This window comes from Populus euphratica, unplaced genomic scaffold (genome assembly GCF_000495115.2).
Source record: "Populus euphratica unplaced genomic scaffold, PopEup_1.0 scaffold126.1, whole genome shotgun sequence".
Classification (NCBI taxonomy): Eukaryota; Viridiplantae; Streptophyta; class Magnoliopsida; order Malpighiales; family Salicaceae; genus Populus; species Populus euphratica.
In genome coordinates this window covers 183,092-199,632 of record NW_011500016.1, presented here as the reverse complement: position 1 = coordinate 199,632, position 16,541 = coordinate 183,092, and the positions used below count along the sequence as shown (strand labels likewise).

Sequence of the window (16,541 nt, the reverse complement as noted above, 5' to 3'; positions counted from 1 at the left end):
TTGTTTCCCTTTATTTAAGATAATTTTCTCCTTTTAGTCTTTAACATTTATTCAATTAGAGACTGGACTCTATTTTTTCTAACTTACTTTATATGGAATTTTTAGTTCGTTTTGTCAATGATCTTATTATTTAGAGTTTTTTTTATTTGTCTTTTTTTATTGAGTTTTTTGGATAATTATTTAAATTGATTTTTTAATTTTTTTTTTCAATATTTCAAATGATTTTTAAAAACATTTATAAAATTAGAATTCTTTTTCTATTTCATTCCTTTTTTTAAATCTTTTAAATTTAATTCTTAATATTTTGATTACTATTTATTTTATTTGAGATAAATTTTTAAATTTATTATTATTTATTTTCTTTCTTTGGGATTTTTTAATGATTCTGAAAAAGATATTGATTTTCTCAAATCTTTTTTATTTATTGTTATTTGTTGGAATTGTTTTGGCTAATAAATATTAAATTCATTAAGAAATGAGCTTCTTGATTTCACATGAGTTTAGGATTTAATGGGTTAAAAATATAGAAGATTTGCTCTAGTTTTCTTGGTTTCTTTTCTTTCTTTAAATTGATTTTTTATTTTATTTTATCATTCATTCAACTTTCATACTATTAATGATTAAGCTTTGTTTTTTTCATTATTTGTCTTCTATAATATTTTTTTCATCGTTCTTTTTTTGTATATTTTCATAATTTTTTTTTTTAAGGGGGTTCATATATCAACCTAATTTTCTCCTTTTAGTCTTTAACATTTACTCAATTAGAGACTGGACTCTATTTTTTTTAACTTACTTTATATGGAATTTTTGGTTTGTTTTGTCAAAGATCTTGTTATTTAGAGTTTTTTTTTATTTGTCTTTTTTTATTGAGTTTTTTGGATAATTATTTAAATTGATTTTTTTTAATTTTTTTTCAATATTTCAAATGATTTTTAAAAAAATTTATAAAATTAGAATTCTTTTTCTATTTCATTCCTTTTTTAAAATCTTTTAAATTTAATTCTTAATATTTTGATTACTATTTATTTTATTTAAGATAAATTTTTAAATTTATTATTATTTATTTTCTTTCTTTGGAATTTTTTAATGATTTTGAAAAAGATATTGATTTTCTCAAATCTTTTTTATTTATTGTTATTTGTTGGAATTGTTTTGGCTAATAAATATTAAATTCATTAAGAAATGAGCTTCTTGATTTAACATGAGTTTAGGATTTAATGGGTTAAAAATATAGAAGATTTGCTCTAGTTTTCTTGGTTTCTTTTCTTTCTTTAAATTGATTTTTTATTTTATTTTATCATTCATTCAACTTTCATACTATTAATGATTAAGCTTTGTTTTTTTCATTATTTGTCTTCTATAATATTTTTTTCATCGTTCTTTTTTTGTATATTTTCATAATTTTTTTTTTTAAGGGGGTTCATATATCAACCTTTTTTTTTTCTCTGTTAGATTTATGCTCCAGATCATATTTTTTAACAACTTTTTTAAATCATGCTTGTGTCACTGATATTTTTTTTATAAAAAAAAATATGTTATTTGAAATGTGGAGCAGGGCCACTGACACGATCAAAAAACTGATATTTTTTTCCAAGTACATGAGTATTGAAGCAATACATACCCCGACAAGACCGGAGTCGAACCACAAAAATGTTAACTATATAAATTACAAATAATAATAATAATAATAATAATAATAAGTTAAAGAGAACTTTGAAATGTAAGATTAATGTAAGGATTAAACAATAATAAAAACAAATATCAAAGTTAAAGAATCCAGTAATGGTAATAAAAATAAAAGCTATAATATTTTTTTCATCGTTCTTTTTTTTGTATATTTTCATGATTTGTTTTTTTTAAAGGGGTTCATATATCAACCTATAAACTATTTTTATTACTCAACTAGAAACCATATATAAAAAAGTTTATTACTCAATTGAAAACCATACATAAAAAAGGTTTCAATCATATGATTTGTCATTAATAGCTCTATAAATTGTTAATATGATAATAATAATTATCTTATTTAAGTAATACCAAACTTTTAAATATTGCTAGAAATTTATGATTCTAACTTATGTTAATAACAAATCAAGTCCTTTGCATAGCATACTTATAGGTTATATACCTTACTGTTGGCTATGAAAATGACAAGTATTTGTTGTACAAAGTATAATAAACTTAACTAAATATAATGAAGAAAAGAAACATAAATAAATAAGAGAAAAACATGATTATATAAGTATAGTAAAGAAAATAAAAACTATAAATAAGAAATTAATGAAATTATAACATGAAATAAAACTTGAACGTTAAACTACAAAGAAAAAAAAAATTATCTTGATCTAAAAACTAAGATATCTAGATGTATAGTAGATGCCTCCTTTTATAGGCTAAAATTTAAAACTATTGATTTGATAACTAATTATTGAATGGGTAGTCACCTCTTGACTTTGTGACAACCCTTATCTTCTTGTCTGAACAAAATATCATTATTAACATCAAAATTTGAATAGATAGTCTCCACGAGAATTATGAAAATGCACTTTTAAGTATTAATCAATAAGACATGTTAATAGAAGTTGTTTAGGATATAAGCATTGAAATCCATATTGAGTTTATATTATATTTATCATAATACCATTAGTGAAATATTTTTACCTTGACATAATAAACTTAACTAAACATAATGAAGAAAAAAAACATAAATAAATAAGAGAAGAACATGATTATATAAGTATAGTAAAGAAAATAAAAACTATAAATAAGAAATTAATGAAATTATAACATGAAATAAAACTTGAACATTAAACTACAAAGAAAAAAAAATTATCTTGATCTGAAAACTAAGATATCTAAATATATGATAGATGCCTCCTTTTATAAGCTAAAATTTAAAACTATTAATTTGATAACTAATTATTGAATGGGTAGTCACCTCTTGACTTTGTGACAACCCTTGTCTTCTTGTCTGAATAAAACGTCATTATTAACATCAAAATTTGAATAGATAGTCTCCATGAGAGTTATGGGCATTTGTCTTAGCTTTCCAAAAAAATAATAAGCTTATTTGGATTTCTTTAACTCGATATATGAGCTGAACACTGAACAGTGTCTAGGCTGCAAAACAAATTTGAACTTCTATTTTGATGCTAAGATTTAAACTTAAAAACGATCCTTTTAAGTCTTGGACTATTCATGAAAGTTTTAAGCCTATGTCTTAGTTTTCTATCCATATAAACCAGACATAAATCCAAGTTCTACAGCTCCACTTATGATCCAATAATCAAATGGTGGTCCAATTTAAATTAAATCAACATCTCTTTTATAAACTCAGCGCTTTCTTTGTCCTTTCACTTTTAATAGTTAAACAAATCAATTAATCCTTTGAATTGTGAAACATGTCTGCATTTGAAATGAGTATTTACTATAAATTAAAAATATTATCAGACTTGTTACTATAAAACATGTTTAAGTTAGGGAATTTAATGATACTTTACATGTAATCTAATAATATAAAACCTTGATAAAAATACATTTTTAAGTACTAATCAGTAACAAATCTTATTGTACCAAATTATATTTTGATTCCTATACTTTATTAATTTATAATAATTTATTCTTTAAAAATTAAAAGAGAAAATAAAAATGTTTTTTAGGAGTGATTCGTGATGATAACCCTAAGCCCATAGATGGTTTCAAAAAAATATCCAAACCATACTACAAAGTTAAATTATCCCTTATATTTATGGTTTAACCATATTTCAAATTTCTTAAATTACATATGATAACTAAATGACAACTCTTTGTATATAGCAAATTAAAAAATATAATATAATTTTTATCTTCAAGAGAGTATTTTCAAGGGTTAATCACTAGAGTAGATGTTTTTTTAATTTTTTATTAAATATTGTTTGGTTATATATATATATATATATATATATATATAAAAGAAACTAAGTTGAGGTAAATACACCATATATTAAGCACTTTCTTATAATTCAATATGGATTAAAGCAATAAAAAAAATTCATTTTGATTCCTAAATTTATTTATTTTCACCAATTAAATTCTTCAGTTGCAAAATTAATAGTCGAGTGCTTCTTTCTTTTTTGTTGCCCAAGGAAAGTTGAACAAAAGATGATAGATGTAGAAAACACGTCAAAATACATGGTTGGTTCAAAAATAGCATGAAAAGTTCAATTTAGTCCTTAAAATTTTTAAATTATACCTTCTCATTCCCTAAAATTTGTCAAAATCAATTTTGATATATAGATTTATTTTTATTATAGAAAGAACCCTGGTTTGTGAGAAGAGAAAGAAAGAGAGAGAGATGCTCGATTTCTACATATAAAGGCACCGTTTGAAAATACGATGCAAACTACATTCCATAAAAATTCATTTTTTTTTAATATTTTAAATCATTTTGATGCCTGATATCAAAAATAATTTTTTTAAAAAAAAAATACATCATTTTGATACATGTCAACATGAAAAACACTAAAATATTGTTTGGTTATATATATATATATATATAAAAGAAACTAAGTCGAGGTAAATACACCATATATTGAGCACTCTCTTACAATTCAATATGGATTAAAGCAATAAAAAAAAATTCATTTTGATTCCTAAATTTATTTATTTTCACCAATTAAATTCTTCAGTTGCAAAATTAATAGTCGAGTGCTTCTTTCTTTTTTGTTGCCCAAGGAAAGTTGAACAAAAGATGATAGATGTAGAAAACACGTCAACATACATGGTTGGTTCAAAAATAGCATGAAAAGTTCAATTTAGTCCTTAAAATTTTTAAATTATACCTTCTCATTCCCTAAAATTTGTCAAAATCAATTTTGATATATAGATTTATTTTTATTATAGAAAGAAAGAGAGAGATGCTCGATTTCTACATATAAAAGCACCTTTTGAAAATACAATGCAAACTACATTCCATAAAAATTCATTTTTTTTTAATATTTTAAATCGTTTTGATGTCTGATATCAAAAATAATTTTTAAAAAAAAAAACATCATTTTGATACATGTCAACATGAAAAACACTTTAAAAACAACTGCAACTACACTCTCAAACAAACACAAAAAAAGTCATTGTTCAAGTCAATTCTAATAACCAAAATGATTAATTTTGGTATCAATAGGTTGCATATGATTAGAAAAGTTTGATATTGTTTATTTTTATTATATCAATATTACCTATAAAAAACATATTAAAGGTGAGACAATAAAAAACCTAACTAAATTTGATTTTAGTTTTTTGAATTGTTTTTTCAGTTTCTTAGATCGATAAATTGATTTCTACATGTTCTAAGATGTCTTTTTGTTAAAATAATCTAAAATTTAGCTTTGTTTTTAGCAAAACTCTTGTATCGTTGACACTTGAGACAAACAATATATTATACATCTACGCAGGCATCATATTGTCTATCTATTTTTGTTTTTCAAAAAAACTATGAAAAGATAATAAATCATTCACTTTAAAAAGATAAAATAAAAATAAACCAGGTCAAGGAGTACAAGTATAGGTTTTAAAGCCATGTACCTAGGTTTTTTCTTTCAAAGGATTGCATGTATGAGTATTTTTTGGTTTTTTGTTTTATTTTTTTATTTTATATTTGAGTAAAATATAAATTGAATAAGAGAAATAATAACATCAAATTGAGTATGTGATCATAATTACTTGCAAGTTTGATATATTAAACCATAATATACAAGCTATTAATTATAAATTGAATAAAAGAAATAATAACATCAAGTTGAGTATATGATCATAATTACTTGCAAGTTTGATAGATTACACCATAATATACAAGCTATTAATTTTTTTTTCTTTTTGATGTTCAATTCATTTTTGTCCCTCAATTTAAAATGATAACAATAATAATAATTTTACCCTTATCAATAATATATATGTTTTTATTTAATTTAAAAATAATAAAATCCAATTTCATATTTGTTATCAATAATCTAATTTTTATCCAAGTCCCACTGACTTGTCCTGTTTTTTCATTTAAAAAATATTTCATACAAAAAATATTCTCATGGACTTTATAGACGTATATGAGAAGTAATCTCTGGAATAAAAAAACGACCCTGGTTCTTAATTGACGTGAAGCTGTGTTTTCAGAAAGCATGAGAAATATCGTCGCCTCTTGTTTTTTTGGAACCGCCTTCACTTTCAATTTCTGATTTATGGACCTATTCATATTCAATCAAAAACTTCTTTTGCATGTCTCGGGTTTTCCCTCATAAAGAAGTTAATACAACTATTTATAAAAGAATGCCTATTTATAAGACAACTAACTAACGATATATATATATATATGTAACACGAGCGTTCCAGCCAATCTAGGCTGTTAGGTTTGGAACAGTAAGACCATACCTGAATTGCAACAATGGTAAACTAGTTGCTGGTTGGTAATCTCATGTGTATGCAGGTGGCCTTCTTTATGGTTTCTTGAAGTACTCTCTAAATAATCACCACGGAAATGAGAATCACGTCCTTTTTCTGGTTGAACTCATGGAGCTGTTGGCTTCATCACCGCCATCTTTTCCCAGACAAAGTGAGCTGGTTCTAATATTGACTCGCCAGGAATGCGCAGAAAATTACTCGGAACCCTGAAAGAAATGTACGAATATTAGCATGTGTATTTGTAATTCAGAGTACACTATCCAGCTAGGCAAACTATTATCATTAATGCCTTTAGAAAGCTTATTATTGTTATTCCACCACTTGAGAGCAATGCCATGTAAGTCAATTTCGATTGATCAGCATAAGAATCCCAATCAGGAGAAGAATAAGACATCCTCCTCTGGAGGAACGAAAAACATAAAACTCAATAAAGAAGGGGGGCTCCAATCTTGATGGATATCAGCTAAGGAAACACAACTGAATTAAAGTACTAAATTATTATGACAGGCATCAAATTTTTCACTCCTATAACCATTTTCACGCTATATCATTTAGGCAAAACGTATATGTGCAGTATTCTCAGTAATAAACACAAGAATATATTACATCCATTATATTTCCATTTCCCTGGCACAGAACTTGAAATCATTCACTAAAACTTATCGGCTTTCAATTCCCATTGACTGAAATATGGAATTGTGAATATGGAATCATGGAATTAACACGAGATGACAATTGCACCATGTTTCCCTAGTTAGTAACAAAAAGAAATCATTGCATCTTATCCCAATTAGGGCATGTTTATGAAGGTATAGGGAATGGTTTAGAATATATAACCTGACAAGCAACTCAAGCCAATCAACAATTGTCCCCAGATGACTCATTTATCAAGCTAGATTTCTGTGGCTCTGGTGAACATTCTTGATTCTCCTCCGCTTTCCGTTTTAAATTGCTCTTTTCAACAGAAGTGTTCTTATCAGGGCTGCTCAAAGCTTCCTTCTTGTTCTTCCTCTGAAAAGTGTACTTAAGAAGCCTATTGTCTGACTGACTAGGAAACACATTAGGTTGCATGGATGATTTGGCAACTTCTATATCAGAGTGCACCAGCATTACACTGACAGTAGTTTCTTCAGATGTTTTGGTATCTTTTAAATTAGAATATACAAGTGGAACATTGACCATCTGAGCATCCGATTCACAACTTGGAAATGTGGGATTCCGATTATAATCACATTCTTGTTTTACCAAATCATCTACACCCTCCATGTCCTTGTTTGCATCAGTTTGTGCCACGCCAGATCTGCAGGGTGCCTTTACACTCACTTTAGCATTTGTAGAGCCACATATAGAGTCCATGCCACCTCTAATTAGTGTTAACCCTGGATCCAAGCGAGGAAGTGGCTTCAGCTTGGCATCGTTTTCAGTTACCTTTGACCGGTCTTCGTTAGATTTAACATTATCATGGAGCAACAATGAGTAAGTCTTGCAATAAGTGAGAACAGAAGATGGTTGCAAAAATTCCGAGTGCTGAACCAAAGGGAATGTGGATGATGTAGAGACAGAATTTGTACTTTGCTCTGTTCTTGGTCTTTTACCTTCAGGAACAATCATTTCATCAGTAAGGCAGTCATTTGTTACCTGCAATTTTTCTTCCACATTACTCAGATTCTTCATATCCATATTGCCAGGCTTGCCAAGGAGCAAGGTACATGAACATCCATCAGATTTAACGGTGCCATTTACTGAGTTTGTTTTGCAACGAGAAACAATGGAAGGTGGTTGATAAGGTTTCTTGACATTGAGACAAGACTTGCGCTTAACTTTGGCCTTTGTGGACCTACTCTTTCTTCGTCTTGATGGGCAAACCTTAACACACTTTCTTCCTTCTTCCCCTAAAAAGTTCATTTTTTCTAAGGCCTTAGTCTTAGGAGAAGGTACGGTACATTTACCTTCATCCATATTACTTGCTTTGGTGATAACCTCATTCTTTATAAGAGATTCCTGCTCAACTACTGCTCCTTGGGGAGTCAATCTGCTAGCAAACAGATTTCCTTCCAATGCACGAATTCTCTGTGTACAACCATTTCTATACAGCTCCGGCTCCTTGTTTGTCATCATAATGGCAGCTAAGTCAGCATCATGAGAAGAATAGTCCTCAAAATGTAATACAGTCAATTGGTCAACATCTTCTGTTGCGTTGCGGCACTTGTCATTGAAATTTCTCTGATCCAGTTGCGCACTCTTTACATCAGAAGTTGCCACAGTTTGAGGTGACAGATTAGTCATTGAGAGTATAATGGGCTCAGATGTTAAATTTTGGTTAGAAGATTCATTTTCCTTTACAACCTTTCCATGTGAAGGCTGGCCTTGGCTGTTCCTCACCTTCTCTAGCTCATCACGTAGCCATCTCAACTCATCTCTAAGATCTATTATGACACCCTCTGCCTCCTGGAGCTGCGCCTCAAGCTCATCAATCTTACTCTGTTGTCTTGTGGATGTTATCTCTGCTTCAATTGTCTGCAAAGAAAGAAGATGGGTCAGCACCGCATTAATGGTTGCAACATGAAAGTAAGCATATATAACAAGTAATGGTGCTCTCAGTACTAGCTGTGTAGGTTACAAGTAACGTAGTGAAACTAATTATAACTCAAGCAGGTCACACATCTTCGCACATGCATCCATCTATCAAAGTGCCATGCTTAAAATTCTTGCTCAAAAGAAAAGAAAGAGAGAAAATATCTGGTGAAAGGTGAGGAAAATCAAACGAGCATCGATGTTCATCAAGAAATGGAAAATGCAAATTATTTCTTTACCACTCTAATATGATAAAATCAAAGCTTGTGCTCTTGCTCAACCAAAAATAAAGGGTCATTACATATCAACTATGTGACAGGAACCCTACTTCTGTTTTTAACCACTTTAATTGTACATTCTTTGGTCAAGATTTGAAAGAAAGAGCTACCTCCAATACGCTCTTTACTTCCTGAATGACATAAGGATTGCTTGTTGCTTCTGGTTTCTTATCTTAATTTAGACTTGTGTGTTTTGGATTTTATGAATGTAATATGGTTAGCATATCCCTTTTCAGCAAGGCCTTTTCCTATAAGAACTGGGATCAAGACCTGAAAGCAGTATAAGGGGTTCCCTAAGCTATTCAAAAGGCATGTCTCACTTTACATCAATCAATTTATGCTTTAAGGTTTTCTCTATAAATCCTATATATTTTTCTAGTCAACAGTCTCCAGATGTTAGCCATTAAATTGTAGTAATTTGCAGTTTACCTTTGTTTTCTCATCCCACACTACATCACTGAACCAAGGTTAAATAAAGCTCGCGGCCCTGTGCCCATCATGGAAGTGTAGAAGGTTCACCAGAAACCACAAGCGCAGCTTCCAGACAGAAAGACATTAGAGAGCCCAATGTTGTTTCATTTTCAAAATTACTTGGCTGCTGTTTGAAATCATTTCTTGTTTTTTGGTTTTCCACACTTAATTTTAAAAAAAAATGTTTCTTGTTCTTTTCTTTTTATTCTCTGAAAACTGTTCATTGTTTTTTTAAAAATGTATGCAAAGGAAATTTTGTTTTATAAAATTAGTTTATGAAATATAACTGCAGACAATGATATGTCGTAGTTATGTTTAGGAAATATAATAATTTTTATAATCGTTGACATGGAAAAAAAAATAAAAGAACCAAACAAAAGAAAACCGCTACAAAGTTTTCGGATATTGCCGCTGGAGCAACCATATATACATTAAAGCACGAGATTTAATTAAGCCTGATCATGAACTAGCCAATTCTCGAAATAAAATTTTAAAAAAAATACAATTGATGAATAAAAGAAGATTAAAAAAAACTGAAAATAAGCTCACTTTAGCATCGATCATTTGTTTTAAGCGAAGAAGCAATCGAAGCGCCTCGTCCTTCGAATTGCAGAGATCGTGGTGATAGCGAAGCGCTTTTCTCTCAGACTCCATTACTCTGTTCGCTGCCTCTTTTGCCGTATTCAATATTATATCTGCGTACGCTTTCTTCAACGCCACCAGTTTCTACGCACAAAATCAAAACGATCAATATAAAATCAACGGAAACAAGTTACTGAAGAGGATGGGGTGATTTAGTAATTTCACCTCTGATTCTGCCATAGCTGCTGTGGAAAAATTTAAAGCGAGGGGCGTCGATGTTTCTCTCCGCTTCTGTTTGCTCTGTGGGTGTAAACTAGTAGGTCTGTTAGGTTTAGCAACTGAGAGACGGTAACAGCGGTATTACTCGATTACCCCTGGGTTGGAACTTGAATTACGAGAATGTAGAATGAATCTGGTAACTCTTTTTTGGACTCATTACCATGTTTGCTACCAAACGGTACCGCTCTATCAATTCCAGTATAATTCGAAATTGTGGGACCCAACTACACTCCTTTTTACCGAGGCGCGTTTGGCTGTGGTTTCCTTGTGACTCAATTTTCGAATTTCACAAACTCAAGGCGGGCTCCTTTATTTTCACGGGCCAATCGGGCCGCCCATTTTATGAATTGCTTATTGCTACTCTATTTCATTTTCTGACAGCGTTTCTCCATGAAAAAAAAACCAAAACAAAAACAATTTATGAAGGTGTTTATTGTTATGTAAATAAGACAGCATTATGTTATACTCAATAGTCTCTTTGTAAACAAAAATCTTGTATAATCAGACCTAAAAATAAATTATTGTGTTCTGACATGAAACTTTTTATTGTAGTCTTTTTGTTATACTCAATCTCTTATAATTAATGATTAGAGTGTGATTATAATTGTTTTTTAAATTATTTTTTATTTATAAATGTATTAAAATAATATTTTTTATTTTTTAAAAATTATTTTTGATAATAGTGTATAAAAATAATATTTTTTAAAAATTATTTTTGATAATAGTGAAAATAATATCAAAATATTAAAAAAAATTAATTTGAAGAAAAAAATTAAATTTTCATAAAAATATTTTTAAAATAAAAAAACAAATAAGTCAAGACTACGAATATAAAGGCATGGTAAGCATCAATGGTTAGCATCAATCCTGTCTCGATCTTGTGTTAGAGCATTAACTGTTGTAGTAGAATCAGATTCAGGAATGAGCTTTTTTATTCCCATGCTCCAAGCAATTTCCAATCCCATCAAGGTTGCAAACAATTCTGCTCGAACAGAGGTACAAGAATCTGTATTGAAAGCAAAACCACGAATCCATGCGCCAAAAATGTCCCGCATTAGACCTCCTGGACCTGCAATGCCTGCATTTCCTTTACTGCTTCCATTAACGTTTAATTTCACCCACTGTAGAGATGGGTATTTCCACCCGACCATAGGAGCAACAATCCATGGGAACGTCTTGATCCGTTTTGGTCCTTCCCATCTCTATATCAATTTCCACAGAGGAGTTATGACCTGTGGACTAGAACAAGCTTCCATTTGTGGTGTGTAAGCTCACTGAGTGGTGAAATTACCGCTAGTACATTGTCTTCAGTACTTCTCATCCCCTCCCAAATTCACAGCTAGTGGGGTATGGCTCGCCATGATCATTATTGCCTGCATGGGAAGCATATGGGCAAAAGGCACCATATCAGCCACCGATAAATCTGTAACTTTAGAAAACACCGCTTTGTCTATTGATCTTCCTAGCTAAATAGCTAAATTTGGGAAACATTCTTTGACAAAAATAACTTTGTCTTTGATCTACTCACTTTCTACCCAGAAGCATCACAAAAGGCATTCAAGCAGTTTATAACTAGATCTAATTGTACTGCTAAAAAAATAAGGCTACTAGCATCATATTTTAACGATGGATAATTTAGTTGTTAAATTCAGTAATAGATTTATAACGAATTACATATATATTATTTTTTTAATATTAACACGAGGCTTAGCAACAAAAAATTCATTGCTAAAGGGAACATAAAATTTACAATCAACTATATGTTACTGATTAAAAAATAATTATTTAAATCTTAATCTAAAACTAAAATTATATAGTCCGTTAATTAACTTTGACATTGTAAGATCTCAATCATTAATTAGCAATTCTAAACTACTTGCACTCTCTCCCATTCAGAAACGTAAACACAATAAGGAAACAAACAACCTATTAGAAAAATAATTAACTTACAGTGGATCTCTTAATATGAGAATTAAATAATAATAAAAACAAATATTAAGGTTAGAGAATCTATTAATAATATTAAAAATAAATGTAATATAATCTCTTTTTTATTACTTTACTGAAAACTATATACAAAGGAGATTCCATTCGAATGATTTGTTATTAATAGCTCATTATAAATTATTAACATGATCATATTAATTATTTTATTTAAGTAACATCAAACTTTTAAATATTATCAGGAATTCATGATGCTAACTTATATTAACAATAAATCAAGTTCCTTTCATAGCACATGTGTAGGTTATACTATATGATTGGATATGAAATACTAAATGTTATTCAACACAAATCTAAATTAACTATTTAACAAGCAAGGTATTGAGAATTAATAAAATAAAAATGATAAAACATGTTAATAGCAAGTTGTTTATGATATAAGCATTGAAGTCTATATTGAGTTTATATTATACTTATTCTAACACCATTAGTGAAACATTTTCATCTTGACATATTAAACTTAACTAAATATTATGAAGAAGAGAAACATAAATAAACAAGATGAGAACATAATTATATAAGTATAGTAAAGGAAATAAAAAGTATAAATAAGATATTAATGAAATTATAACATGAAATAAAACTAGAACATTAAAACTATAAAGAAAGAAAGCAAGTAAAGAAATGATCTTGATTTAAAAATGAAGATGTCTAAATATATGAAAAATACCTTTTTTTTATAAGCTAAAATTTAGAATTATTGATTTGATGACTAATTATTGAGTGGGTGACCACCTCCTGACTTGTGGACAACCCTTATTGAGTGGGTGACTACCTCTTGACTTGTGGACAACCTTTATCTTTTTGTGTAAACAAAATGTCATTGCTGACATTAGAATTTGAACATATAGTCTTTATAAAAATTCTGAGTATTTGTCTCAGTTTTCCAACAAAAAAAGAAGTTCATTTGGACTTCTAGAATTCGAGATATGGGCTGAATATTGAACAATGTTTGGGTTGTAGGACAGATTCAGACTTCTCTTTTAATGCTAAAATTTGGACTTCTAAACAACTGAATTGAGTTTTGGACTCTCATAAATGTTTTAGGCATATGTCTTAATTTTTTAGACATATAAACCAAACTAAAATCCAAGATCTATATCTTTAAATATAACCCAGTGATTGAATGATGTTTTAGTTTGAATTAAATAAGCATATCTTTTCTAAATTTAGTCATTTTTTTATCCTTTCACTTTCAATAGTTAAATAAATCAATCAATCCTTTGAATTGTGAAATATGCCTACATTTGAAATGAACATTTATCATAAATTAAAATTATCTTATATTATTAGACTTGTTATTATAAAATCTTGGTAAAAATATATTTTTAAATATTAATCAATCAACAAGAAAGTTTATTCGAGTTCTACCTCCTTAGGAGTACTGTGTATTGTTGATGAAAAAAATTATTTATAAATAATACATAATTGGGGTTAATTTAAGTATGTAAGAAATACCTAAAAAATATATCCTAGTAATTAATGAAGTTTTTTTGATGATTTATTACATAATGTTTAACTTTTAGATTAAGAAAAATATTAAATTAAATCACACTCTAAAATATTTGTTTCTAAAATGCTTATTGGTGTTATCATATTCATTAAATTAATATGGATGATCGATTGTGGATGTATCATCGTCTTATGGATAGCCGTCTTCGTCCTGAATATATTATAAGTGTTAGAAGATTTATCAATTTTTTGTTTTCAATTGATAAAAATGTATCTAGGGGAAAATTAAATGTCCTTATATGAGATGCAAAAATCAAAAGTTTTTTAAAGAAAAATTATGCTTGTAAGCACTTATTGATAAAAAGGTTTTTTTATCTTGTTATGAAAATTGGACTTTACATAGAGAGTCTTGTGTCACATAACGAATATTAGTTGGACCTTCATCGATTGTAATTAATCATGTTGTGAATGATGTTTGTCTAGAAAATTTATATAGAAATTTGGTTATGGATGCAATAGGGGTTGGTGATGCATACTTTAATGATAACGTGTCAAGTCATGTGATAACAGAGGAACTTCCAAATCTGGAAACAACTTTTTTCATAAACTTTTGAAAGATACAAAGGAGCCTTTGTAGGATGGGTATACCAAGCAATCCAAATTATCTACTTATATACAATTACTTAATATAAAGTCAACTTTAAATTTGACTCAAACTACCTTCAATAAATTTATTGATTTTACAAAAAGTTGAATGCCTAATGTGAAAATTTGGTATCAAATTTTTATGATGCCAAGAAATTTATATAGTCACTTGGACTTGCTTATGAGAAATATGATGTGTGTTCTAATTATTGCATGTTGTACTATGCGGCAGATGCAATGAAAATAATTTGTGAATTTTATGGAAATTCATGATAAAAAACCTACAAATTCAACTAGTAAAGGTTCTAATAAGGTGAAGAAGCAACTCAGATACTTTCCCTTGACATGAAAGCTTCAGAGACTATTCATGTCTCTATATCATGTCAAAAATATGACATGACATCATTTTTATAATTCAGATAATAGAGCTCTAGTACACCCATCTGATGACATGACATCATTTTTATAATTCAGATAATGGAGCTCTAGTACACCCATCTGATAGGAAGGAGTTTAATCATGTCCACTTAAGCTTTGCGTTAGATTTGAGAAATATTCGGTTATGTTTATGTACTGATGGGTTTTGTCCATTTGACATGTCTTCAAATGCATACTCTTGTTAACCAATAATTATGACTATTTATAATTTGTCTCTGTGGAAGTGCATGACTAAACTATTTATGTTTTTGGCAATAATGATTCCTAGGTGAAAAAATTCGGGGAAGAAGCTTGATGTTTTTCTAAGACCTTTGATTGATGAGTTAAATAATTTGTGGTATATTGGTGTTGAAACATATGATATATATGGAAAGAAAAATTTTCAATTAAAGGTGGTATGGATCATTAGTGACTTTCTAGAATATAACATGTTATCTGGTTGGAGTATTCATGACAATCTATCTTGATCTGAAACATAACAAGTCCTTTATATTAAAACATGTAGAGGAAACTATATTTTTTAATTGTTATTGATGATTCTTACCCATAAATCACCCATAAACATATCAATCAAACAAGTTTTTGAAAGGAGTAATTGAAAAGTTCCCTCCTTTACCCGTCTATTTGATTTGAAAATGTTAAATGAAGTGTTCAAGTTTACAGAAAGACATATTAGAAGTTCATCATATAATGATAAAATTCATGGCTTTGGTGTTAAGCATAATTAAGTGAAGAAAAATATTTTTTAGAAGCTTTTATACTAACATACAAATTTGATTTATTATAATTATTTTCTAGAAGCATTTCCATACTTTGAAATTTTATACATGTTTTTTACTTGGTATATATTATTTAATAGAAAAAAATAAAAATATACCTTTCCTGCATTTAATTTCACTTAGTAATTATCCAATTGTTATCTCTATTATAACTTTAACCAATTTCATAATCCCTTCTCAATAGTGAATTTCAACCTCCAGTACAATAATGAAAATGATATGAATTACGTTTAAATATATTAAAATAATATTTATTTTTTTAAATATTTTTTATTTAAAAATATATATTCAAATAATGTTTTTTAAATATAAATAAATATATATTCAAAATCTTGATTTAATTGAAAGTTAAAATTTTTAATTTCTAACCTAATTCTAATTTATTATATTCTTATTCTTAAAAAAAAAAGGGTGAAGTATAAGGCCCCGTTTGTTTGCAGAAAAGTAGTGTGTTTTTGGAAAGTAAATTCCGAGGACAGTGAATTTCAAGAAAGTGAATTCCAGAAAAGTATTTTCTGATATTTGGTAGTATAATAGAAAATGAACTGGAAAACACTTTCCAGTGTTTGGTTATATTATGGAAAATGAACTGGAAAATTATTTATTAATG

The 16,541-nt window shown here is 28.4% G+C and overlaps 1 protein-coding gene across 2 annotated transcripts; it reads right to left on the bottom strand.

The window, feature by feature from the left end:
* Positions 1-6,222: 6,222 nt before the first annotated feature.
* Positions 6,223-10,744, bottom strand: LOC105141688 (uncharacterized). Of its 2 annotated transcripts, none has more exons than XM_011048993.1 (4): positions 10,560-10,744; positions 10,302-10,478; positions 7,272-8,946; positions 6,223-6,640 (listed from the first exon to the last, which is right to left on the bottom strand). In XM_011048993.1, exons 1-3 carry the CDS (start codon positions 10,572-10,574, stop codon positions 7,288-7,290), a joined length of 1,851 nt encoding a protein of 616 aa, XP_011047295.1. In that variant the 5' UTR covers positions 10,575-10,744; the 3' UTR covers positions 6,223-6,640; positions 7,272-7,287. The 2 variants fall into 2 exon arrangements, with proteins under 2 accessions (XP_011047295.1, XP_011047294.1); XM_011048992.1 differs by having other exon boundaries at positions 6,223-6,635; positions 7,267-8,946; positions 10,560-10,741.
* Between the last annotated feature and the right edge of the window lie 5,797 nt (positions 10,745-16,541).

Coding starts and splice junctions, on each gene's coding strand:
- LOC105141688 (XM_011048993.1), bottom strand. Junction 8,947..10,301: donor AACAAATGATCGATGCTAAA/GTGAGCTTATTT, acceptor CTTTCTTTGCAG/ACAATTGAAGCAGAGATAAC.